The sequence below is a fragment of the Oreochromis niloticus genome, linkage group LG23, assembly GCF_001858045.2.
Source record: "Oreochromis niloticus isolate F11D_XX linkage group LG23, O_niloticus_UMD_NMBU, whole genome shotgun sequence".
In the NCBI taxonomy this organism is placed as follows: Eukaryota; Metazoa; Chordata; class Actinopteri; order Cichliformes; family Cichlidae; genus Oreochromis; species Oreochromis niloticus.
Window position 1 is genome coordinate 43123026 of NC_031986.2, and position 25980 is coordinate 43149005.

A 25980-nucleotide genomic window follows, 5' to 3' on the forward strand; every position below is an offset into this window, starting at 1 on the left:
ACACAGAGCCTGTTTCTGTGACATGTGAAAATCAAGAGATGTCAACCAAAACACCAGGAACAGAATTGTGGAGCTCCATAAGTGTGGCTCAATTTTGAATACAATTTGGTGCCATTTGCAATTAAGAAATACATATAGTTTTTCTCTTTACTCTTAAAGTTAACAAATATGTTTTTTATATTTATCAATCTAAAAAAATAAACATTTAGTCTGATTTGATGTTACAATTAAAAAAGTGTTTGTGTTTTTATCTGAAGAGTATGTAAATATCTGGTTTCAACTGTATATTTGATGATGTTGGTGTTTGGCTTGATTGTCAGCACAAAGAGGGAGAGAGAGGAACAGAGAGGGAGAGAGAGGAAGAGAGAGGGAGATGGAGAATGAGGACAGAACAGAGATCGAACAAGAGCAGGTGAGACACACATGTTAGTCAAATGGTTGTTTGCCAAAACTCATCAGAACATGTATCTAGTACCTGTTTCTTTTTAGATACCATTTGTTACTTTTCAAATTCTATATTTATTAAGTTATGCAGGCTTGTTTGCACAACAAGGCTAAATAATTATATAAACTTTTCAGAATCTAAATAGCGTACTTTGGTAGAATTAAAAAAATAAGTGTAGTGCAGGTCTATGATGATTTTCAGTGCTACTATCATCTAGTTCTGATTCTGGTTCCGTCTTGGTTAAGTCCTAAGTAGTCCTGATTTTGAACTGTTGTAGTCCTGTTTTAATTCCGGATCAGTTCTGGGTCTGGTTGAATTGGGATTTAGTCCCTGTGTCTTGATACAGCCCCGACTTTGTTCTGCCTTGCTGCTTAATTAAAAAACTAGTTTAAGGTGTCCTGCATATGTGATATTTATTTTTTTTCCTATATGAAGTCATTCTTTTTTGAACAAAACTCAAAACAGAGCCTAATAATCTTTCAGTCATTTCTACCCTCACTTAATTTCCTTTCGCTGCTCAGCTCTCACACAGTGGCTCAGTTATGCTCCAATCCCTCCATATTGTTGCCAATCACATGCGAGGATATAGGATAATATCATTATGTGAAAAACAGAGAGGGTGAGAGACGCGACAGTCAAGTGGAGCGTGTGTCTGTCCTCTCAGTAAGTGAGTGAGACAGTAGACAGCGGTGAGGAGGGCTGTGCGAAAGCAAAAACACATAAATATGCCTGACACCTGTAAACGAAGCAGCATCTGGCTGCAGTTTAAAGACTTTTTTTGTCTCGGTCTTGGTTTTGGTCTTGGTCTCGTCTCGACTCGGTCTCGGTCTTGGTCTCGTCTCAACTTGGTCTTGGTCTTGGTCTTGTCTTGGTCTCGATACCCTCTGGTCTTGGTCTTTGTCTTGGTCTCGATACCCTCTGGTCTTGGTCTTGTCTTGGTCTCGGATTAGGCGGTCTTGACTACAAGTCTACTCTGGACCTCCACTTATTACAAATTGTATTAGCAGTTCCACAGTTTGTCAGTAGGGGGCGGTAGAAGACTGTGGTCTGTTCAGCTGCTGAGCGTTAAATGACAGGAGGGTGTTTTGTGTTCAGGCAGTGACTGGAGGTGAGGGTCTACCTGTGGCGGTGCAGTGTGTCGCTCTGCCGTGGCAGTGTGATTAAGGAAGTGGAGCAACTGCCCTAGGCAATCTCCTTTAAAAATCGTGGAGGGACAGGATCATTTGGAGAACCAGAGGGCTGAACACAGCATAAAAACCTCTGGTCACACAAGTTAAAATGTACAAAAACACGTGTTACAAATTCCCACAGAAGAGAGCTTACCTCACCTCACACTCCCACTGACGTTTCAAGAGACCTCTGCCGATCACACAACAGAAGGCAGTCAGTTGCATTTTGGCACTGTCCACGGCTAAAGTAGGAGACTGAAATGTGCAATGTTAGGCCCACTTGGCATTTAATCCGATTTGCAGCCACAGGACAAAGACGAAAACCACGCGGAACACTGAACTGTTTATTAAGAGAGTGAAGATGGACAACTGGACAGCGGCTCTGCTCACTGGTGTTGCCTGCATTGTGGGATATCTGGTTGTGCTGGTGAAAAAGATCAACAGCCTCCGACAGGCGGAGGAAAAAATCAAGAGAGCCAGAAACAGGAGAGAGCAGAGCTTGCAGCGGGCAGAGCAGGCGGTGCTCCGGTACAAAGAGTCGGTGAGAGTTCAGAGCTTTAAACACTGAAAGGTTTAACTTTTTCGTTAGAGAGAAATCAAAACAAATTATGTGCTTTTACTTCAGACCTGGCGGAGGTTTTTTTGTCGACTTTACCTACTTTGTTTTGTCGACATGCTTACTTGAGCTGTTATAGCGGACACAATTCCATACTGTCCCCTTGTAATAAGGGCCGGTCAGAGACTTGGGATGATGTTACAATATTGGAGAACTTTATTTATCGTGACCCCACATCAAACACACACTCTAGCTGGCGAGTAAGGATATGGTTTGGTTCTATGAACTCACCTAGCCAGCATTAGTCCAGTTCGGTACAAAGTCCATCAACTTGCTTGCAGCTGCGTTACTCTCCGAGTACGCTCTCAATTGCCACAGCAAGGAGAGGACGGATGAGCACTCTGATTGTTTCTATCGTCCCATGTGGGGATCATGCTCCTCCCATGCAGGTAACGCATGGTCTGGCAGCAGGGCTTTTAAACATGAGCATTAAAATAAAAGTTAAAAACACACCAATAATATGCAGCTGTTCTAGGTCGTTTGTTTGATTTAGGTCCATATTGACACAATAGCATCACCAGTTGCAGCTGATTTGTTGGTTGCACATCAGTGATGTAAATCTCCTGTTCCACCACATCCTAAGGGTGCTCTGTCAGATTGAAATCTGGTGATTGTGGAGACCATTTAAGCACTGTGGATTGTCATTGTCACGTTTGATAGAGTTTGTAAAGAAGTGGAAAATGGCCAAATGAGGAATCTAGAATCTCTACATCCATATGCTTTTATTTCTTTGCTGCAGCTTTTTTAATGACATAATGATTCTGTGGGTCTGTGTCTTCTAGCATCCGACAACTGACTCTGCTCTGATCCTGACGCTCTCCCTGTCTGAGCTGACGCAGCAGCTGAAGGACGGTTCACTGAGCCCTGAGGATGTGTTTTACTCTTACATGGAAAAGGTTCAATATCCAGCATGACACAAAAGTTCACTAATAACGCAGATCTTTCATAATAAAGTATTTTAAAAGCCAGTATTTTCTGGCCTATGATGAAATACAATGATATAGATTACTTTGTGTATACACTTGTTATGTTACGGCTGTGTGCAGACAGGAAAAGGACCCAAAGTGCAGACTCCGGAGACAAAAAGGTGAACTCAAAACAGCTTTAATGCTGAACTCAAAAAGGGTAACAAAACATACCTGGGAAAATCAAAATAAACTTAAACCAGAGAACTGACAGAACACACAGCTAGGTAAACAGTAGAACGCGACAGAGAGCACAGGAAAACACAGGGCTTAAATACGCAGAGGGAGTAATCAGGGAACGGGCAACAGGAGGGAAACACAGCTGGGGCAAATCAGGACTAACGAGACAAAGAAGCATAAACTGAACACACTGAGAAAAGACAGAGACCTTCAAAGTAAAACAGGAAACACAACACAGACTGAACTTACAGACACAGACTGACTGGACACGGGAATATAGCAACTAAGGATACACAGAGACGCGAACTAGACAAGGGGATACAGCTGACAGGGGAGACAGAGCAACTAGAGATGACAGAGACATAAACCATAAGACAGAACTCAAAGAAACCAAAGACTAGAAATTATAAATAATATAATAAACCCCAAAACCCTGGGTCAACGACCCAGGCATCCTAACAGTACCCCCCCCTAAAGGGCTGGCTCCCAGACAGCCCAAACCGCAACAAAAAACAACCCAACCAGGGTGGGCGGTGGGGGAAACAGGAAGGAGGGCTCGAAACAAACCAAACAAGGAGCAAGAAACAAAAAAAGCGCAAACACCGGAGCCCGGAAAGCAACACAACAAAATACAGGTTCACGACAGGCACAGGCGACCAGGAAAAACAGTTCAAACAAAAAGTTCAGGGGGCCGTCCATGACGGCAACGACGTCCAGCATTGGCCTGGAAAGTGGCCGGACAGGACGTGCAGGGCGAGCAGGCCGGACAGGGCGAGCAGGCCGGGCAGGGCGAGCAGGCCGGGCAGGGCGAGCAGGCCGGGCAGGGCGAGCAGGCCGGGCAGGGCGAGCAGGGCGAGCAGGCCGGGCAGGGCGAGCAGGCCGGGCAGGGCGGGCAGGACGAGCAGGCCGGGCAGGACGAGTAGGCCGGGCAGGCCGGAAGGGCGAGGACGTGCAAACGGAGGCGTGGAAGGAGGCCGGCACTGTCGAGGCGCAGGCGCGGAAGCCGGAGATGGTGGCGCTGCAGGCGATGCCGATGAAGCGGGAGCTGGACCAGGCGACGCTGAAGCCTCGGAGGCTGCAGCCGGCGACGCTGAAGACTCGGAGGCCGCAGCCGGCGAGGACGAAGACTCGGAGGCCGCAGCCGGCGAGGACGACGACTCGGAGGCCGGACGGGGCGAAGGCGAAGACTCGGAGGCCGGACGGGGCGAAGGCGAAGACTCGGAGGCCGGACGGGGCGAAGGCGAAGACTCGGAGGCCGGACGGGGCGAAGGCGAAGACTCGGAGGCCGGACGGGGCGAAGGCGAAGACTCGGAGGCCGGACGGGGCGAAGGCGAAGACTCGGAGGCCGGACGGGGCGAAGGTGGCGCTGCAGGCGACGGCGTGGGAGCCGCAGGTGGTGGCACTGCAGGTAACGGCGTGGGAGCCGCAGGTGGTGGCACTGCAGGTAACGGCGTGGGAGCCGCAGGTGGTGGCACTGCAGGCGACGGCGTGGGAGCCGCAGGTGGTGGCACTGCAGGTAACGGCGTGGGAGCCGCAGGTGGTGGCACTACAGGCGACGCTGAAGCTGGGGCTGGACCAGGCGACGGCGTAGGCGCTGCAGGCGCTAAAGCTGGGGCTGGACCAGGCGACGAGGCTGAAGCTGGACCAGGAGACGAAGCTGGAGCTGAAGCCGGACCAGGCGAGGACGAAGCTGCAGGCGACGAAACAGGTGGTGGCACTGCAGGCGACGGCGTGGGAGCCGCAGGCGGTGGCACTGCAGGCGACGGCGTGGGAGCCGCAGGCGGTGGCACTGCAGGCGACGGCGTGGGAGCCGCAGGCGGTGGCACTGCAGGCGACGGCGTGGGAGCCGCAGGCGGTGGCACTGCAGGCGACGGCGTGGGAGCCGCAGGCGGTGGCACTGCAGGCGACGGCGTGGGAGCCGCAGGCGGGGATGCTGCAAGCAACGATGTGGGCGCTGCAGGCGGCAACGTAGGTGGTGGCTGAACGGTCTCCCGGAACCGTCAATAGAGATGAGGATGTGTTGGCTGGGTCCTACAAGACCCCCAGCCGACGAGGCAGGAGGCTGAACGGGCTCCTCGGACCCTCCAGCGGAGACAGGTGGCTGTGGCTGAACGGGCTCCTCGGACCCTCCAGCGGAGACAGGTGGCTGTGGCTGGACGGGCTCCTCGGACCCTCCAGCGGAGACAGGTGGCTGTGGCTGGACGGGCCCTCGGACCCTCCAGCGGAGACAGGTGGCTGTGGCTGGACGGGCCCCTCGGACCCTCCAGCGGAGACAGGTGGCTGGTTTGGTTCACCAGAACCCCAGCGGGAACAGAAGGCTGGACGGGCCCCTCGGACCCTCCAGCAGAGGCAGAAGGCTGGACGGGCCCTCGGACCCCCAGCGGAGGCAAACAAAGGTTGGTGGGTTCTCCAGAACCCCCAGCGGGAACAGAAGGCTGGACGGGCCCCTCGGACCCTCCAGGCGAGGCAGACGAAGGCTGGACGGGCCCCTCGGACCCTCCAGCGGGAACAGGAGGCTGGACGGGCCCCTCGGACCCTCCAGCGGGAACAGGAGGCTGGACGGGCCCTCGGACCCTCCAGCGGGAACAGGCTGCAGAACAGGCGACGGAGGAGAGGAGTGGCGAGGGCGAGGGCGCCGTTTCCTCCGGGATGAGGGAACAGGAACTGGTGGAGACATGGAGACCACCTCCTCATCCTCCGACCACATAGCTGCCAGGAAAAAGGCAGGTGAACAAGGTCCCGGATGGTGTGGCGAGGGAGAGGAAGTCCGTGGCAGTGTTGAGGCAGGTGGGGAGTGGGGCAGCGAAGAGGAAGAGTTAGTGAGAGAGAGGGCAAGCTCACTAGCCTTGACTTGCTCTCTCCAGGCAGCAATGGTGCGATCCAACTTAGTATCTTTGGCAAACTGACAAAGCTGAGGGTTATGCCGAATGATGGCATCCACTGCACTTAACCCGACTGCCATAGTCCGTAAATCCTGTGACTGGGCAATGCGGTCAAGCAGGCTCACCATTCGCTCCATCTCAGCGTTGTCCTCTGAGGAAAAAGAGTCTGCGGGGTCCATTTTCTGGTCGCGTTCTTCTGTTATGTTACGGCTGTGTGCAGACAGGAAAAGGACCCAAAGTGCAGACTCCGGAGACAAAAAGGTGAACTCAAAACAGCTTTAATGCTGAACTCAAAAAGGGTAACAAAACATACCTGGGAAAATCAAAATAAACTTAAACCAGAGAACTGACAGAACACACAGCTAGGTAAACAGTAGAACGCGACAGAGAGCACAGGAAAACACAGGGCTTAAATACGCAGAGGGAGTAATCAGGGAACGGGCAACAGGAGGGAAACACAGCTGGGGCAAATCAGGACTAACGAGACAAAGAAGCATAAACTGAACACACTGAGAAAAGACAGAGACCTTCAAAGTAAAACAGGAAACACAACACAGACTGAACTTACAGACACAGACTGACTGGACACGGGAATATAGCAACTAAGGATACACAGAGACGCGAACTAGACAAGGGGATACAGCTGACAGGGGAGACAGAGCAACTAGAGATGACAGAGACATAAACCATAAGACAGAACTCAAAGAAACCAAAGACTAGAAATTATAAATAATATAATAAACCCCAAAACCCTGGGTCAACGACCCAGGCATCCTAACAACACTAAGTAAACCATTTTATTTTCAGTCTTCCATGTTTCCAACAAGAGTTTAATATTTTACAGAGTGATTACAAAGATCAACGTCCCTTCAAGGTAAATAAGTTCATCTCAAGCTGTTTGTGCTTGTTTCCTTTCCAACAGACTCTGGCTGTAAACAAAAAGCTGAACTGCTGCACTGAAGTTTTGCTGGAGAGTTTGGACCAGCTGAAAACTGTTGGCTCCAACAAGGATGGTCTCTTGTACGGAGTTCCAGTTAGCATCAAAGAAAATATTGCATTTAAGGTATTACAAAGGTTAAACGATGAAAATATCAATTGCAGGCCTTCTGGTCAGTATTTCTAATTAATTTCTATGTTATGTCTAACTTATAGCATTCCCAAGCATTATTACTCACATTTTGAAGCACCACTGTCATCTTTTTTCTTCTTTCTTTCTTTCTCTTTTTTTTTCACAACACAAGGATCATGACTGTTCTTGTGGTGTGATCATTAACCTGGACCAGCCTGCTGAAAAGGACAGTGTGCTTGTTCAAATCCTGAAGAAACAAGGAGCTATTCCCTTTGTGAAAACCAACTTGCCTCAAGCCCTTTTGAGGTAACTCTTTTATCAGTGATTGACATAAATCTCGAGCCCATTTAAAAATACCGGTGTCTGCCATTTCTGCCCGTCAGCCTCCTAGATGCACCAATGGCATAAATTTGAAAATCCTGGTAATTTTGAGAAAAGCTGACCTCTGACCTTTAGGTCGAAGTCATTGAGATTCAAAGTCATCCAAGATTTTTAGTAGCTACACCAATTTGAAATTCCTATGTCACCTCACTTAATTGTGGAGTTATCACATTCACAAACTTGGGTATCCACGCTGCCCACCTGGAGGGGTGATGACAATACCCCATCAGCCTTTTATGTCTGATGTGGTTAAAACTCATTAGTTGTCTTTGCTATTCCACATGTGCATAGTATGCAAAGACTTCTCCCCTTCTTGTCTGTTCACAGCTATGACTGCAGTAATCCTATCTACGGGCAGACTGTGAACCCTCATAACCCCCAGAAGACCTCTGGAGGTTCATCTGGTGGGGAGGCGGCTCTCATTGGGGGAGGGGGCTCCCTCCTCGGTATAGGCACTGATCTAGGTGGCAGTATCCGTATTCCTGCTTCATTTAGTGGAATCTGTGGTTTCAAACCAACAGCAGGTCGGCTCAGGTGGGTCTCATTCAGTCAGTTTCCTGGAAAATTATTGCACATTGCTGAGGAAAACCTTTATCTCACCTTTTGTGTAATGATTAGTTCACAGGGAGTTCGTCCAATTTATAGAGGGCAAAAGTCAGGTAAGTGACATATGTACTTAGCATATATACAGAGTCATATAACCACTGTCTATCAGTATTGGGAAACTGATAGAGAATCTGGGGAAAAACAGTCGGGAAATTTGGTTTACTGCTTCTTGTTTTATGTTAAATTAGTGCTATCTTCACCTGGACCCATGGCAAGAGATGTGGACAGCCTGGCTCTGTGCATGCAGGCACTTCTTTGTGACCACATGTTTTCTTTGGACCCCACTGTTCCACCATTACCTTTTAACATGGAGGTGTGTCCTGTACTGTGGGATTCATGTCACTTATTGATAATCCTTTTTTGTAATTGCCTGTGCATATATATGCATAAATGCAAGCATTAAAAACAAAAAAGTGATTCCCTCTTAGATATACAGAAGCTCCAGACCTCTAAGGATTGGTTATTTGGAAAACGATGGCTACACGCAACCATCTCCAAGCATGGCCCGAGGCGTCAGAGAGGTCAAAGCTCTGTTAGAGCAAGCAGGACACACAGTAAGAGACACACACACACACAAACCATATAATAATCATTTTCAAGTCATGTTTTTTAATGTTGGCATTTGTTTCTCTAGTTGGTCCCTTACCATCCACTGAAGATTGATGAAATTTTCCCTGAACTAATGATAAAGGGTTTTTTAGCAGATGGAGGTACCAGCCTGTTACAAAAACTGTGAGTTGTTTCTTTTAACAATTTAGTTAATAGGTTTTTAATACCTAGAGACGCTGCCGTTGTCTTCTTGAGCACAAGATTGTGTTGACTGGTTTTGAAACTATTCCATTAATTAGTTAAGTATCTCAAAACAGGCTTTTTTCTTATGTGCCAATGAGCCCTTTCTTTTTAGGAAGGGGGGACCTGAGGACCCTTGTCTGAAGGGACAGTTTCATCGTTACCGTCTTCCTAAGTGGTATAAGACAATCCGTTCATTTCTGCTCAAACCTAAGGTAAGCCCTCCAATTCTGTGACAGACACATATAAAAATAGTCAAATAGATGGTCTATTTATTTAAATCACCGGATTCAATGGTTTAGCAGAATAATGCATATCTGTCTATCTGTCTATCTGCAGTCTCCTCGTATCTCTGCCAACATAAGGGCTCTTTGTGGAGTTCGGTGAGAAAGTATTCTTGAAATATTTTATTTGTACTTGATCCTTTGTTAGATTTTCATATTATACATGTTCTATGAATGATATGCTTTATTCTTAGATCTGTTCCAGATCTGTGGAAACAACATGCCGCTGTTGAGGTACTGTTGGCTTTCAGCTAATTGTTCATCGTCATATATAAAGGTATGAAGGGGAAATTGAAATTTCCTGTGTTTTGCTTAGGACTACATTCATGAGACAATAGCACATTGGAGGAGCTGCAACATCGACGTGCTACTGTGCCCTGTGATTGGACCAGCCTACAACTTGTTTTACTGTAGCAAAATTCCAAGTATGATACACTGAGTACAAGTGACAACATAGTGTTCTGTTTATCACAGTTTGTTCCATTTCAGCCGCAAAACACCTGTTGATAAACTCCCTGTTAGAGAATGGATTATTTGGGGGGGATTTTGCATCGAATCACAACACAACTTTGATTCTTTGATTGTAACTGCTATTTTTTTAACATCACTTTGGCAAGAGCAGCCTGACAGCCTGGACAAATAAATTTCAATATTAATTATTATATTGAATATTAATAAATATTCTACATAATAATATATTTATATTTTCTGTTATTTCAGCTGCTCTTAGTTACACGATTGTCTACAATCTCCTTAACTTTCCTGTGGGTGTAGTCACAGTTTCCACAGTGACTTCAAAGGATGAGGAGGAACTCAAACACTGTAACGGTTATTATCAGGACATGTGGGACAAACTCTTCAAAGAGGTAGGCAACATGTACCAGTGAGGTGAGACTGATTGAAAACATAGTCACTCGTCAGTTTATTTGGAATGCTACACAAAGATGTGATTAAAAACATACATATTACCAAGTAGGGATGGGAATAGATAAGAATTTAGCGATTCCAATTGCAAATCAGTTCTCTGATCTCATTGGGTTCTCATTGGCTCCACTTTCAGAGTCACCACCATTTCTAAGCAGCGTATCAAAGACATTACAGTCATGCAAATTAATTGCATTCTGTGAGGTCAAATGTTTCTGTCTGTTTGAGGTATATCAAACAGGCAGAAACAGTATGGAATTGTGTCTGCTAACCCCAGATGTAAAGTTCAAACTATAGATACATTTATTATGACTAGATGAGAGATATCACGTCTCCAATGTTTCCTGGGTCTGCCCCAGGACCTCCTCCCTGTAGGACATGCTTGGAATACCTCACCCAGAAGGTGTCCAGAAGGCATCCTAATCAGATGCCCGAACCACCTCAACTGACTCCTTTCAATGTAGAGAAGTGACAGATCTACTCTGGCTTCTCTCGGATGGCTGAACACCTCACACTACTTCTAAGGGAGAGTCAAGTAACCCTTTGGAGAAGGCTTGGATCCGCGATCTTGATCTTTCGGTCACAAACCGAAGCTTATGACCATAGTCCTCCCTGACTCAGAGTAGGCAGTCCATCCTTTTCTGGCTGAAGACTACAGCCTCAGACTTGGAAGTGCAAATTCTTATACCCACCGCTCCAGTTAGAGCTGGATACCACAACCTGATGAAGCCAACAGGACCACATCATCTGTCAAAAGCAGAGATGAGATTGAAATAAGTCATGCGGGAGTTGTTTAACTACATCAGTCAAGTGAGGGTACCAACCGTCTCATCCGTCAGTGAGAACTAACATACAGGCAGCAAGACTGTAGCCACCGCCCTTAACTTTCGCCCAACGCACATTCCACCTCCCGCAGGTGGGGGGCCTACAGGAGGGCTGCAAAGTAACTTAAATGTGAAAGTAAGGTTGAAGTCTTACTATGTATCTGATTTATATGAATATGATAAATGAATGAATATTAGCAGATTATTTCAATTGTGCTGTTGTAGACACGGCCATCAGAGTCATGGTCCTATTACGCCTCTGCAAAGGTTAAAATAGGTTTGTCACTACAATTTAGGCCTCTTGAAATATAAAAGAAAGAATATAAAGAATGTCCAATAATGGGCAACCCTCCAGTGCTTTCGGAAAAGTCATTGCCCAATTTGATCCATCCTACACAGAACCAAGAACTGAACCACATCAGACTATTGTGACTCCAATATTTGTCAGTGTTTTGTATCTTTTCCTTGTGATTCTGTCATTTATTGTCTCATCTTAGTCTTTTTGCAGGTCTTCTGGCCTTGCATTTATACACAATCTGTATCTGAAATTCCACAGTTTGTCAGTAGGTGGAGGCAAAAGACCGTGGTGTGTTCAGCTGCTGAGCATTAAGTGACAGGAGTGTGTTTGTGTGTTCAGGCAGTGGCCGGTGGCGAGGGTCTACCTGTGGCGGTGCAGTGTGTTGCTCTGCCGTGGCAGGATGAGCTCTGCCTGCGCTTCATGAAGGAAGTGGAACAACTGGTCAAACAGAGCAAGAAGTAAAGCTGCTTTCTTTCTCAGTCTCACATGAAAGGCTGCAGACTTCAGAGGAGACATGTTAACTTGAGTATTTCCTGTAAATGTTATTGAAATGTGTCAAAGGGTTGAACATCCTCTGCACTACCAGTAGGGTTGACTGGGGTTGGTTGTCACACTGTTTCACTTGCATGCATTGTTGATGATTGAAACCCTCATATGGGATTGGTTTTCACAAGTTTTGGGCAACAAGTTGTCACTTTGTTGTAATTATCAAGCAAGCTTCAGTAAAAAAAAAAAAAAAAAAAAAAAATTACAAAAAAAATGTAGAACTTTTTCATTTTTTCAGATTGTAAGTTGGACACCACCTAAATGCCCATAAATGGACACCACCTAATGCCCTTTGCATTTAAACTGTGAGTTTGAACCAGTGATAATTATTGTGAATGTATTTTATGAGCAATGGAATTAAGGAATTTACAGCACGTAATAATGTAGCCAAAAAAACAACAGAAGAGAGCAGGTTCAACATTCCACGACTGCATTTTGAACTCATGTATCATTGATATTATTGAAAAAAAACTTCTAGAAGTTCCATATAGCTTTTAGAAGACAGGCTTTTGTTCAAAATTTCCTAACAGGTAACCTGAGCAGTAGTGAGCAAGTCAGTGTAAACATGTGAGAATTAAAACTGACTCACCTGCTCCATGTTTTAAGTCTTGATGCACGCTAGGTAATAAAGGTTTCTCCGTTTTAGGGTTGCTAGTCTTGATCTAGCAACCGTTTAACTTACTCAGCTACTCAAGTCAGTCATGACAAATGTATACCCCTCGATAAAAGTATGACCTCTATAAACATTTTAATCTAGCTACCAGATGGCTTTAGCTTGGTAGTGAAAAAGTGATTCAAATCAAAGCTATTACATTCAGCTTTTTATTAAGTGTGTATTTTTTTAAATGATTAATATTCTATTATGTTTTAATACAAAACCACCACAAAAAATTACTCTGACCCACAAAAATTACAAAATACTTTGTCCTCTCAAAGTTTAGTATTGTAATGTAACGTGGCAATAACAAGCACTATGACAGCCAACCGCAGTCTACCCTGTCTTTTTTGTTTTTTGGCTGTTTGTTAAGGGTAAAATAAATGTTAACTGTTGAAATCAAGGTTGTATGTTTGTTTCTTTGTTTTTGTTTGTTTGTTTTTGTAAAGCCAGGTTTTGGTTTTCTCTTGCTATCAATATCTGTGCCTCACATTTAATCCAGATCAGCATGAAATCATGCTACATGCTATGTAGCATGAAAACAGAAATCATGTCAAATCATCAGGCAGAGAGGCGCCTACCACAATTATGAATCATACATTTTGAAGTAAATTAGGTAACCAGTCAGACGTTAGAATCTGTTGACAAACTGCAGTGACAGTTTTAACCCCGCCCCTTTGATTTTAATGGGTGAAGTTGACCGATGAAATTAATTCATGAACACAGCAGCAGTGCAAGAAGTGCCAACAGGGCCGTGCAGAGATGTTTAAAGGGGCGGGTGCTCAAAGTTAAAAAGGGGCACATAGAAACAGGCTGAAGAATGACAACACACATTCATCAAGAATCTAATAACGAATCGCATCATCCTATATCATCATCAGGTCGGGACAATGCAGAGCAAACATAGTCTGTGTTTTATGTGATGGGTACAGTGTTGCTGTTGAGGGGTTGCTGCTGCTCCTGTTGCTGATAGTGCTGGAGGGCAGGGCTGTGTAGATCTGAGACTGTCGACCAGGGGTGAGCAACTCCAGGCCTCGAGGGCTGGTGTCCTGCAGGTTTTAGGTCTCACCCTGGGTCAACACACCTGAATCACATGATTAGTTCATTCCCAGGCCTCTGGAGAACTTCAGGACATGTTGAGGAGGTCATTTAGACATTTAAAGCAGCTGTATTTGATCAAGTACACATCTAAAACCTGCAGGACACCGGCCCTCGAGGCCTGGAGTCGCCCACCCCTGCTGTAGACTGTAAAATGTCCATAGGAGAGATGGTAGCTGATTAAACAAGTGTTATGAGATAATAATAAAATGCAACGATTAGTGACAGTGCTTGAAACCACAAGGGAACAAAACTGTGAGAAATAAGCTTTTCTCTGCCTGTGAATCACTCTTTGTCTCTCTTCCTCCTTCCATCTCCTCATCTCATCTATCACTTGCTGTGAATCTGAGAACAAGGCACAATTTGCTATTGCATTGATCTATTATTTAATTATCCACACTCTAAAACTCTTGCACCTAATCCATAATAAAGTAATAATAGAAAAATGTTATAGAACCAAAACATTGCAGGTGTGTTTATTATTGTTTTTATACTGGAATACCTCTGCAGTGCAACAACTGGTACATGTGTTCATGTTACCTGTGCTCCTTTTAATCCAGCTGGTGAGGGATCCACTGCCTTTAGCAGCCTCACACAGCATGTCTGGACAATGTTATATCATGAGTAATAATTTTTTAAAAATCTATATACATAAAATACGCACACACACACACACACACACACACACACACGCACGCACGCACGTACATAGCCTACTATGGCCACAAGTTTGCATCATGGTGCTGATCAAGAATCCTTCCCTTATTGTTTTTTCCTAGTGCTATAATAATAAAGTAATTTTTTTTAAATTAAGCAATAAATATAAAATAAAGTATTTATGATGATTCGATTTGTTTGACTATTCACTCTGTGCAGGCAGAATAGAATAGAATAGCTTTTTATTGTCAGTGTTACAAGAACAGTGAAAGGCAGTTTGGCATCTCTCCGTGTGTGGAGTACACAATAGCGTAAGTATTTACATAATAACAGACAAATTGACATTTACACAAGAAAGCTATGTACAAGTTATACATACACCTGCAAACATACACGCACATACATACATATATGTATATATACATATTTGCATCCGTACATGCATACACACACATATTTCCACATACACGCTGTTAAGGTTCAAAAATATAGGGAAGGAAACACAGGAGGAATGCAAGTAACCACACTGGTCCACAGGGTAAAGACGATGATTTTAATGAAATGACACGCGTGGGAGAATGAGCGGACTCCGTAAGCAGACAGCCCCACAATCTCATCCTCCTAACATCAAAATACAGTTTTATATGCATCAGAGTATATTTAGTGACGCCCCCTCATTGCGTCATCACATACATCAGCTTCAAAACCACACATGTTCTATTTGACAACTTAAGGCACAATTAAAAGTACACTGGCTTCCATCTTCTCCCCGGTGGTTTCCCGTAAGCCAGCTCAGCTCTCGCATCGTGCATCTACTGCTTCATCAGTCAACTTTCACCTACACCCTAACAGTGTGTGTGTGTATGTGTGTCTGTGCGTCCACGTGCGAGGGCGCGTGCATGCTGTGTACTGCGTACGTGTCATGACCTCTCACTATTTGTCTGTCTGTGCGTGCAGAGTTTGCATCTGCTTTCTGAACCTTAGTTGACCTCAACTTAAGCAACCTGAACTTTCCCCTATCAGTGATCCCTCTAACTAAGTGTGCGTGTGGTTACGTGTATGTCCGAACCAAGACTATATATGTGTACTCTACTGAATTAATGTTTTGATCAAAAGCCTCTACTAAAAGCTTAAATCAAAGATAAATGCATAATAACTCTTTGGCTCTTTGGCTTGCACTCGCTCTGCTTTCGGTTTCGCTTCTGCAAAAGCACACCGTTTCCTGTCAGCCTGCAACTCAGTTTTCTCACCCACTGGAGACTTCAGTATAAGAATATAAAAACATTCGAAAACCTTTAAATTTTAGAACAACCTGTAATAAACATGTTAATATTTGATTATGATAACTCCTGTAATACAAATTATAACCTAATGCCAGCACTTCAATAAATGCTTGGATGAAATGATAATTAATGCAATGATAAAGATGATGGTTATGAACAGTAACCCTAAAATAATTCCTATAATTCTACACTTCCCTCTCTTGACCTCTTGACCACAAGAGGTCACCATACTGTGTGTGGTGTCACTCCTCGACCCACTCGGTCACCTCTAGTCCCATTAATGGCATCATGGGCCCCGAAACCACCATTCCCAGGTCTACTGCCTTCGCTCTAACCCTCTCTAGCCGTCCCCTGACTCAGCAAACCAGACAACAACCTCCCGTCATCTAGGTGGTCCAGTAATAAACCGCCAGCTCCCACTTGAGAACACTTCATGCTTAAGTGGTCTCTGCTCCTCTTCTGGGTCCCTCTCTTCTGGGCCTCCTGCAAAGGATAGAAAACACTTTCTCCCTACTATGCTCTAAGTTACTCTGTTCCTCGATTGTTCTCAAAACATGAACCTACTTTCATATTTGGTTTTTGACTTTTATTTTCAAATCTTAATCAACCGTACTCAGCATTTGTAAAACTCTTAAAAGCACTGCCTTTAAGAGAGTCGAAGGAAGCACGTCTCTGCATGTGCTTCCTCTTTGCTCCTTATCTGATCACCCACATCCTGTACACAAAACTGTCACTGCTGCAAGTGCCTCTCATCTAAAGTCACCTTTCACAAGAAAAATCATCATAAAATCATTATAAGGGCTTATTCTACTAAAAGGATCCAAGAAAAACAATCACTTTAATCACTCAGTGTAAGCACATAGTTAATTGCTCCTAGATAAACTTCATCATAGCTAAAAACTGAACTCTAACTGTATTTTGAACTCCCATTTCCTGGGTGATAACCTGTTTGAATATATCATTTTATTTCATTTTGCTGCTTTTAATGTAATGACTCCTTCTAACTTAAACTTTATCAGACTTAACCAACATATATAAGCTTTCTCCCTTTGCTTCTGTTTTCTGTATTTCTGTATTCTGTAACTGCTTTTTATATAAGAGGACTAAGTTAGAGCTGCATCTGTTATCTCAATATTTTATATGTCACTCAGTTTAGTTACAAGCAAAACTCCTATTCAGTTCCTCTTTCTGTCATTTGTTATTGGGCCAACTCAAATTCAGTTAAAAGCTAAAGGAATTTCAGGCCCTAGGCCTCACCTATGTTTAAACCATATGTGTTTGTAAGCGTGAATGCTGTTTATCCTTCTGTTGCTCCAAGTCCCCTACAATATATCGACTGAGACATAACGCTCATCGAAGCTTATGACCTTCAAATGGACCGAACCTCAACTCGGTTAATGAGCACGATTGCAATGTGTAAGAAAAAATCATTTCTACATATATAATCTCCAATATTATTCATTTGAGTCAGCGAGACTTTTAACATCCTCATAAAAAGCTCTCCTCTACCCTAGAAATAAATCTATTTACTATCTGTTTCTAAAGCCTACATTATAACAACATTCTAGCATTATGTCACTGTTACAACTTATCCTAAAAATCAAAAAGAAATCCCACATTTTCTACTCATAAAATCTTCACTATTTTCCCCAAAGCATATCCTTTATTCCCACAATTTCCCCTTTAAGTTTGGTGTACAACTTCTTATTAACACCAGCAATTTATCTTCTAAACCTAATTCAGTTCATTTTAATCCTTTCTTTTAACAAGTCCTCAGTTTTACTATATCTAGATTATCAAACAACCCCAATCATTATAAAATCCTAGTAAAACCCCTTTCACATTAAACAAATTAAATCTTAAATCCCTCTCTTTTTTGACACATCTCATGTGGCAAAAAACTCAACATGCTCCACCCAAGCTTAACAAATCAAAAGGAAAAAAGGTTAGTCATTTCATTTCTCAGAACAGCTCAGCAATTCTCCTCTCCGGTGTTTTGCTCCAGCCCTGAAAACCTGTGTTTAAGGAACAAAATCAATTTAATCATCATGTCAAATCTTCTCCAACTCGTTGCTCCATTGAACTCTGGATCCTTGGAACTTCCTGGAAACAAAACCTGTACTTTACATTTCATACTCTCCCTCTATGATCCAGTCTGTGTCATGACAAAAACAAACCTAAACAAAACAGTTATTAATCATGTGTCACCTCAGTTCATGGTAACTTAAGTTACACCAAACAATGTTTCCCTTTTAGCATTTAGCATTCTATAATGTAATAACATGGTCTAACCCAAATCAACAAAGCAGAAATTCACCCAAAGGAACATCAGCATCCCCAGATTTAAGTCTTCCACTTGTCCTGTTTGTCAACCTTTTATTTATTTCCCCCCTTGGTCCAACCACTCACATTCACTCAAATGCATTCACACATGATATTTTTTGCTGATCTGCAGCCCTCCGCGCACGTCATCAGATGCTCCACATCAGCAAAATGAGCTCAATCATTTGTTTTATTTCGTTTTCCTTTTTAGGAAAATAGTTCTCTACACTTTTGACTGGATTGAATCGATACAATCCATTTTTAGACAGAGACTTGCCGCCAATCAGTCTCTGATTGTAATCAATTATAATTCTGTAAAGCCCACCTGATTTTCGTACTTGGTAATTTTGTTATAATTCTACAACGCTTACATCTATATACATACACATACATGCCATCTAACTAGCAGGTGCACTGAGAGGTGCAGTGTGATCAGTGATATTGCACATTGAGTGTGCGGGGGGGGGGGATGATATTGCACATTGAGTGAGGGTGGGGGTGGGGGGTGCTGTTGGAACTATACTAAACAATGTTATAATAAATACAGTTTAAAGAGGTAAGGGTGTTGTTTACATTGAAGTATAAACAGAAATACGATTTATAAATGAGGTGTAATGTCCATGAGTGTTGGCAGTGCAGTTATCCTCCAATCAGGGTGGAGGTAGGGCATGTTTGACAGCCTGTGGGTAAAAACTTCTGTTGAGTCTGTCTTTGACCTGATGGACCTGTAGCGTTTACCAGAGGGAAGGGGGGGGGGGGGGGGGGGGGGGGGGGGGTGAGTGTCCAGGGTGCGAGGGGTCTTTGATGATGATGCTGGCTTTCTGCTGAAGTCTGCCAGTATAAATGTCTCTGAGGGGGGTTAGTGAAGTGCCGATTGCCCGCTCTGCTGCCCTCACCACCCGCTGCAGTTTCCTCTTGTCCTCCACAGTGCAGCAGTTGAACCACAGTGTGCAGCAGTAAGTCAGAAGGCTCTCAGTGGTGGAGCGGTAGAAGTTTACTAGCAGTCTTTGGGGTAATTGGGCCTGACGTAGTTTCCTGAGGAAGTACAGCCTTTGTTGTGCTTTCCCTACCTGGTGGGAGATGTTTGTGGACCAGGTAAGGTCGGCCGAGATGTGGACTCCGAGGAACTTAAAGCTTTCTACTAGGGATGCACCGATACCGGTATCGGGTATCGGCCTCGATACCACATTTTCTAAAGTACTCGTACTCGTTAAAAGTCCCCCGATACCGGAGACCGATACCACGGTCTGAGAAATGTCTATGTTTGAGCGGCGTGTAAGGGGTTAATCACAGGCGTCGAGTGCCCGCCCCCAGGCCCCGGCTGCAGCAAACTCTTGCAAGAGGAGAGAAAATGTCCAGAGACAATCCACGTGCTGTGAAAATAACACAGGCAATTATCGAATACATTGCATTGAGTGACCAGCCACTCTCGGAGGTAGAAAATGTTGGATTCCTGCGTCTCCTCCATGTTCTGGAGCCCAGATATGATGCCCCAAGCCGCCACTACATGACTGACACGGAGTTGCCTAAACTACACGAGTCCGTGAAAAAACATATCCGGGTCATTCTTACTATTCAGTGCCATTTGAGTCCTAGTGACATAATATGGTATATTTAGTGTAAAACTTGTCTAATGCTTATTTCTAAACCATTTTCTTGTATGTTTAACCCCCCTCTACCATAGAACACATTGATATATACACAGGATAAATACATTAAAAGTAAATTACTTTTATTTTAGCACAAGTCACTAAAGTACTATGTCCCCAGTCATGCTTGCTCGACTTCAGTTACAAATATAACTTAAAAAAAAAAAAAAAATCTAGATTTTTCATCATTTCTGGATTGGCTTATTTCTAATGTTCCTCATCAAATGTTCTTTTTTATTATTAATGCATGTTTAATACTTAAAATCTTTAAAAAATGTTGTGTCCCTGAATCAACTGTCACCCCTGTTACTCTGATAAGAATTCCATAGAACACATCACCTGATTATTCTTTTAGTCACATGACACTCCTGGATGTAACATATTTTGGAGGGAAAACTTTCAAGAAGAAGACGAGTAAGTACCACTCTTTAATCAACCCTTTTTTCAATGTTTTAGCAAGATTTTGTAATGTGGCAAAGCATAACACGTTGAGGGGTCTGACAAATGCTTTTGCCATGATGTAACCTGTAATTTCCACAAAGTATGCTGATCAGTGTGATTTTCAATGATTGAACTGTAGTAGAGACGAGCAAACATATTGGTAGATCTGAGAAGAGAGAACTTTTGTTATGAAAATGATTTTAATCTTTTACACATGATTGCATTTGAGCTTATTAAAGAGCTGTGGCTCCTGGTCAAGTGAAGGTCAGAAACTCTTGGCAGGCGTTAAGGATCAGCCAATACACGGTGAGGAGGACAGGAGCTCTGAAAGGAATGGCAACACACCTGCTTACATGTCAGATGCCTGGAGTTATATCCTTATATCCTTATATCCTTGAGAGCTAAGAGTTAAGTTTGTATCATTTATCATTTATATCCTTTTAAGTAAGTTTAAGTTTCAGTTATGTTCAGTTTGAGTAAGTTTCCTTCATGGTTCGAGTGTGACATTTAGCCTAGAAATTACACAGAGTTCAGCTGTGTAGGTGCACAGGCCTTATGTCAGGTTAAGACGAGAGGTGTGAGGTTAGCAGAGGTGCAGACGGGGTCATGACACATACATAGCCTACACAGCAGGCACCCACATACACACACACTCACACACACACACACACACCATAACAGATCTATTTTGGTAGGTAAGAAGTGAAGATGTGTTTTTGCTGCAATTGCAAATTGTGCCGGCAGATTGTCAGATGCTTACAGGAAGTATACCTGATCTACAGGAAGATAAGGAAGCGTACGCGGGGCGACACCGGGATGGAGATGAGACGTGATGTTCTTTAAAATATGTTAAAGTTAGCAGGAACATTTTGTGGTTTAAGTGATTGTTACGGGTTCGAAATTGAGGATGAGAGTAAAACAATGATAGTCCAGAAGAGGTGGTTCAAACAATTGATTTTAATGCACGCAGCGTGGAGAGGTGTAAACTGCAAAACAGTTGTACATCTCTGCCCAAAATACACTCTAGATTGCTTTTATAACATCAGGGTATTGTAACGCCCCTTCTTGCGTTTACAAGCACATAATTTGCATGTACAGAACATTCATGTATTTTAAGAATTAAATGCAACATAGAGGTTCCTCCTTGTGGCATACTCTTCCGAATATGGTGATGACCTAAGGCCTTTGAGGTCACCATGGACTGGACATCCTTCCGTCACCTGTAACTAAGCAAACTCAAATACCACAAGAAGCTGAATACATTCAGGCCTTTGCTCAGCTACTATTTTACTGTACCAATATACTCAGCATATGAGTTATGATACATATATATTTAACTCAATCATTTTAAAGTAGTTATAACTGCACCTGTAATAAACATGTTAATATTTGATTATGATAACCCCTATAATATAAATTATAACATAATGCCAGCAGCTTCAATAAACACTTTGATGAAATGATAATTAATACAATGTTAAGGATGGTGGTTATATACAGTTCAGCAGTGACCTAATTTCTTTAAATATTACAGTGATGTAAGCTGTACTTTGTCTATTTTTGCAAAAGAGGGGGCTTTGTTATTGTACCCATATAAAACCTTTGTCTAATTGTTGTAAGTTCAGTTCGATTGCTGACTTTGCCCAGCTTCGGACTCCACGCGTGTTATCAATAAATCTTTGCTTTGACCACATCTTCCGGACCAGAGTTGTTATTTGCTTGTGAGCCCTCCGTACTCCTTTTCTCCAACTTTTGAACCTTAACATTTGGGGGCTCGTTCCGGTGGTTGGAGACAGGAGAAGACCAGGGAGGCGCTGGACAGGGTCCGAGGTGGTCAGGCGGACAGACGGAAATCAGTGGTGGAAGTGAGGGGACATTCGCCGGCGAATTAAAAAAAGGTAAGACACTACCTGTTGAAGTGAATTTCCAAAAAGTGTCAGATTGAATACGACAAAATTAGAAAGTCTACTCACTGAAAGTTACTGATGAATGTCTGTTTTGATTTAATTCTGATTGTAATCTCATGAGTATACTGGTTGGAATAAGGATAATGAAAAGTAATAAAGTACAGTACTGAGAGAATTAAAAGCGGTGGGAGCTGCTAATTTAGTGTGGTAGGGAATTTGATTATTGTGTGGGGGAAGCCCCGTTGGTCATTTGATCTACGTGTGATGGTCAGTTCGTGGGTTCAAGTCCCTTATGTCCACAACGGGAGATCTGCCTCAATCTTCATCCGGCTTCGGGTGTAGATTGTTGTTTCAAATTATTATAAATTTTTCTAGAACGACAGCGGCGTCTGTTAAGAAGCGCATTTCCTCCTTGGTAACGCTTGCGCTAAGGCAGGACGCTGACCTTAGACCTACTGGACAGTAGGGATAGTACCGTCGACAGTGGGGGAGAAGTTGGGAAACTCCGAAATTGCTAGGGGATCGATCGAATCCCCTATTTGCGCTTTTTTGGCTATGATAAATTTGGTTAGGGTATTAGCAATCGGGCCACCGTCAGGGACGGAATACTGGCTAAAATTGGTCGCAAAAAAGTCAGGGACTTTTATCGGTCGGACCGTTATGGGTAAATTTGTCGAAATTGGTAGGAGCTAAGAGGCCTAAAAAATCTGTGCAGTTGTAAAAATAAGGACGTCTCTGTAAAATAATAATATAATAATAAGTAATCCTCGGCTGAAGGGAGTCTCTGTATCAGAAGCACTGCCTGCTGACTTCTATTTTTAGATGGTGTGTGTTCATGTATGAGGAGCGGTGACGCTCATAGTGACTATCGCTTTCGGTTTCGAGTGGATTGAATGTGTAACTGTTGTTTGAAAAATTTTGCTAAAATGTCTGTAACTAAGAGGTTGGTTTTGCATATTACGAGAGGATAAATAGAGTTGAAGTAATTGTGGTGAATGTGTGATCAGTGACCGAGCTTAAGGGTCACTGTTTAAGTGTGTGAGTGCGGGATGAGTTTGACTGAGGGAGAGAATGCTGCAGGTCTGTGAGTTAGTTTCAGATAACCTGTGTTTACGTAAATGAAGCGGCTGCTACCGTGAGTGCACAAAGGGGTTTGAACAGCTGTTTAATAAAGAACGTGGCTGCGAAATCCCTAGAGTTTTGGGGAGTTTATAGAAATTGTTATGTATCGCTGAATGCGTGTATTTAAAATGCTGGTTTTGTTTATTATCATTTTGTGAGTAAAGTCTTAATTTTTGACATGAGTGTATGACTGTTTTGCTGAGTTTTGAGACAGAATATATGAACTGTGATTTGATTTTTCTTAAGATAAAAAGGATGTTTGTTTCTGGATCTTGTCAGATTGAATATTCACGTACGGGGAGTGTTATTCATATGAGATGCATTTGTTGGGCTGAAACGCCGGAGAACCACTATGGTTTTACAGTGGCTGCAGATATAAGACGGTCAGAGTTAGAGTTATTTAGCTTTCTGTTTCGTAGTTTCCTGATATTCCGGTGCTTGGAAAAATACATTGAGACACACGAAAGAGACCCAGGTGAAGCTGCCAGTGTGTTTTTATCGTTCTGCCAACGTGCCTTTAGTCCCTTTGACATAGAGTACCACTGGACCGGGTAACGGACGGTGAAAGTACGAACATGTGTAAATGAACTGGCTGCTGTGAAACGCACAAGGATCTCTGTTTTGGTTTAAAGTGTTTTTGAGGTCATAAGCATGATTTATACATATTGTTAATTGACTGTAAATATTACGTTGCTTTGTTTGCTATGGGGATATACATGGGGCTTTGTTTCATTGCTGCAATGATGTTATTGATGAGCTGGGTTTGGAATATTGTTGTTGTGATGCAAAGCTGGATGGTTTGAAGTTAAAGCTGTTTTAATTTAGGCAATACATAACGGGTGATATTGACGTTTGAGTTTTTTGTGTTTTTACCTGAGGCTTAAATAAACAAATAAGTACCTTTGAGAAACCCGGTCAAATTTTACTGTGCATAATAACACATGGTGCATTTAAGTATAACTCACTGCGGCCTATGCTGTGGTGATAGAACTGATTATAAAAATTGATGACCCTTTGAGATTAAATTGTGGAGATAAGATAAAGTACACAAAGTTTAATAGGATGATTTGAGTTTGTTAAGCACATGGCCATATAATAATATCGAGCTGTAGCATGCTGACATATCAGTAGAGAATTGTTAAAGACGAATGAGCTGTCTTGACGCAGAGAAAATGGAGTGGTCGTCCTGTTAGGATCGAATGATACTCCGGCTCGGTGGTCAAGTTCAGACATAAGCCTTAAGCAATCATGAGCCACTAATAAGCGTGACAGATTAATAGATATAAAATTACAGGATTGAGTGTTAAAAAATCACAGTGAAATGAGCACGCAATAAAGTGGACTTATTAGGAGTAGAAGAATTATACAATAGAGGGGAGTTGGTGTTAATTTATCAGTAAAAGCAAAAAACAAAAAATAAAATAAAATAAAAATGGGTTGGTTGGTTGAAATAATAAGGTTTAAAATTGAAGAGTGTTAATCTGGACTTGAGGTTTACATAGGGAACAATCAGCTGGAAAATAACCGAAATGCTGTTGGAGGCGTTCTGTAAAGTGGATATTTCACTCGTGGAAGGGGTGTTTGAAGTTACCTTGAAGTTACCAACCTGTTACGCTTATTAATAGTGGAAACAATTTTTTTTTTGTAATTTTTATAATATGGCTAATAAACATGTTAAAAATGGTTCTTAGTGGTCACCATGTACTAGCTTGTTGTTCATCATACTAGTAGTAATGGCTAAGTTTAGCATAAAATCTCCCCCCTGTTACCGTCACCCCTGTTATTGCTATGCACTGTAACAGGGGGGACACATGGTAACAGGGGGGACGTAAGATGATAGAAGTTTAGTGTTTAGGGTTATTTATACAAGTGTGTATTGGTAATTATTATTAACCTGTATATATATACTTTTAGAAGATTTTGAATAGTATACATTTTTCAGGGAATGGCACCAATGTCTGCTGCGGAGAAGCAGCGGCGCTACCGAGCACGTCGTGATGCTGACCCTGAGAGAAGACAGATATATCTCAATAAAGAGAAAGAGAAGTGGAGAAAGGACAGAGAGGAAGGGAAAAAAAAGAAAGTGGCAGATCTCAGTGAACGACAGAAGAGAGCACAGAGAAAGCAGTGGCGAGAAAGGAAAAGAAAGCAGAGGGCTAGTGCCAAAGGCAGGACAGAATTTGAGGCTATGAATACTCCTCCCCTAAGTCCAGAATATTCCCTAGAGCCAGAAAATGCCCCGCAACCAGGACCCTCAAGGTTAGAAGAAGAGTTGACAGTTCAATGCTTTGCTGATTAGGTAGATTTTGTATTTGAATGATAAAACGTGATTTTGCCCTAAAAAGAGAGAGAGAGAGAGAGAGAGAGAGAGAGAGTGTGTGTGTGTGTGTGAGTCTACCTGCCTAATACATTATAAACATATAATATCCAACGTCTATCTTATACTGTATCTAAACATTTATCTAAACATATATATATAATAATTGTGACAATATTTCCTGTGTTGTAGGCAATACATAGTTGGACGAAGGAATATTAGACAGGGAAGAAGGAGACTCAAGAATGAAATTAAAGAGCTAAAGGCCTTGTTGGAAAAGGAAAAGAGAAAAAAAGAAAAATACAAGAAGAGGTGCCAGCGTTTGGGTGGGGAAAAAAAATCCCCACGTTCTAAAGTGGATGCACTGCTGCGTCATGAAACAGTTAGCAACACAATTAGGAAAAGACTATTACTGCAGGAATCAATCATTGAGGAAATCAGGAATAAATACAAAAACACCAAAAAGGAACGAGAGAGGCAAATTATTGCAAAAACGACAATAGGAAAAATTATAAAGAAATACAGGCTACAGAGGGCTGCACAGACAGCTC

At 43.0% G+C, this 25980-nt stretch overlaps 1 protein-coding gene and 1 long non-coding RNA gene across 4 annotated transcripts; both read left to right on the plus strand.

Moving 5' to 3' along the window:
- The first annotated feature begins 1477 nt into the window (after positions 1-1477).
- On the plus strand, positions 1478-12176 carry LOC100712174 (vitamin D3 hydroxylase-associated protein). 3 transcript variants are annotated; one of them, XM_019351497.2, is made up of 15 exons: positions 1478-2155; positions 3013-3126; positions 7180-7320; positions 7499-7632; positions 8035-8241; positions 8326-8366; positions 8502-8626; positions 8742-8867; positions 8948-9045; positions 9218-9317; positions 9442-9485; positions 9581-9620; positions 9703-9811; positions 10107-10252; positions 10670-11400. In XM_019351497.2, the coding sequence occupies exons 1-15, from the start codon at positions 1976-1978 to the stop codon at positions 10757-10759; spliced, it is 1695 nt and encodes a 564-aa protein (XP_019207042.1). In that variant the 5' UTR covers positions 1478-1975; the 3' UTR covers positions 10760-11400. The 3 variants fall into 3 exon arrangements, with proteins under 3 accessions (XP_019207042.1, XP_019207041.1, XP_025759020.1); XM_019351496.2 differs by lacking the exon at positions 10670-11400 and adding an exon at positions 11772-12176 and having other exon boundaries at positions 1483-2155; XM_025903235.1 differs by lacking the exons at positions 1478-2155; positions 10670-11400 and adding exons at positions 2548-2619; positions 11772-12176.
- A 12346-nt stretch (positions 12177-24522) lies between these two features.
- Positions 24523-25716, plus strand: LOC106097067 (uncharacterized). Its single transcript, XR_003216457.1, has 2 exons — positions 24523-25371; positions 25622-25716. It is a non-coding gene; the product is annotated as an uncharacterized LOC106097067 (long non-coding RNA).
- Positions 25717-25980: the final 264 nt, after the last annotated feature.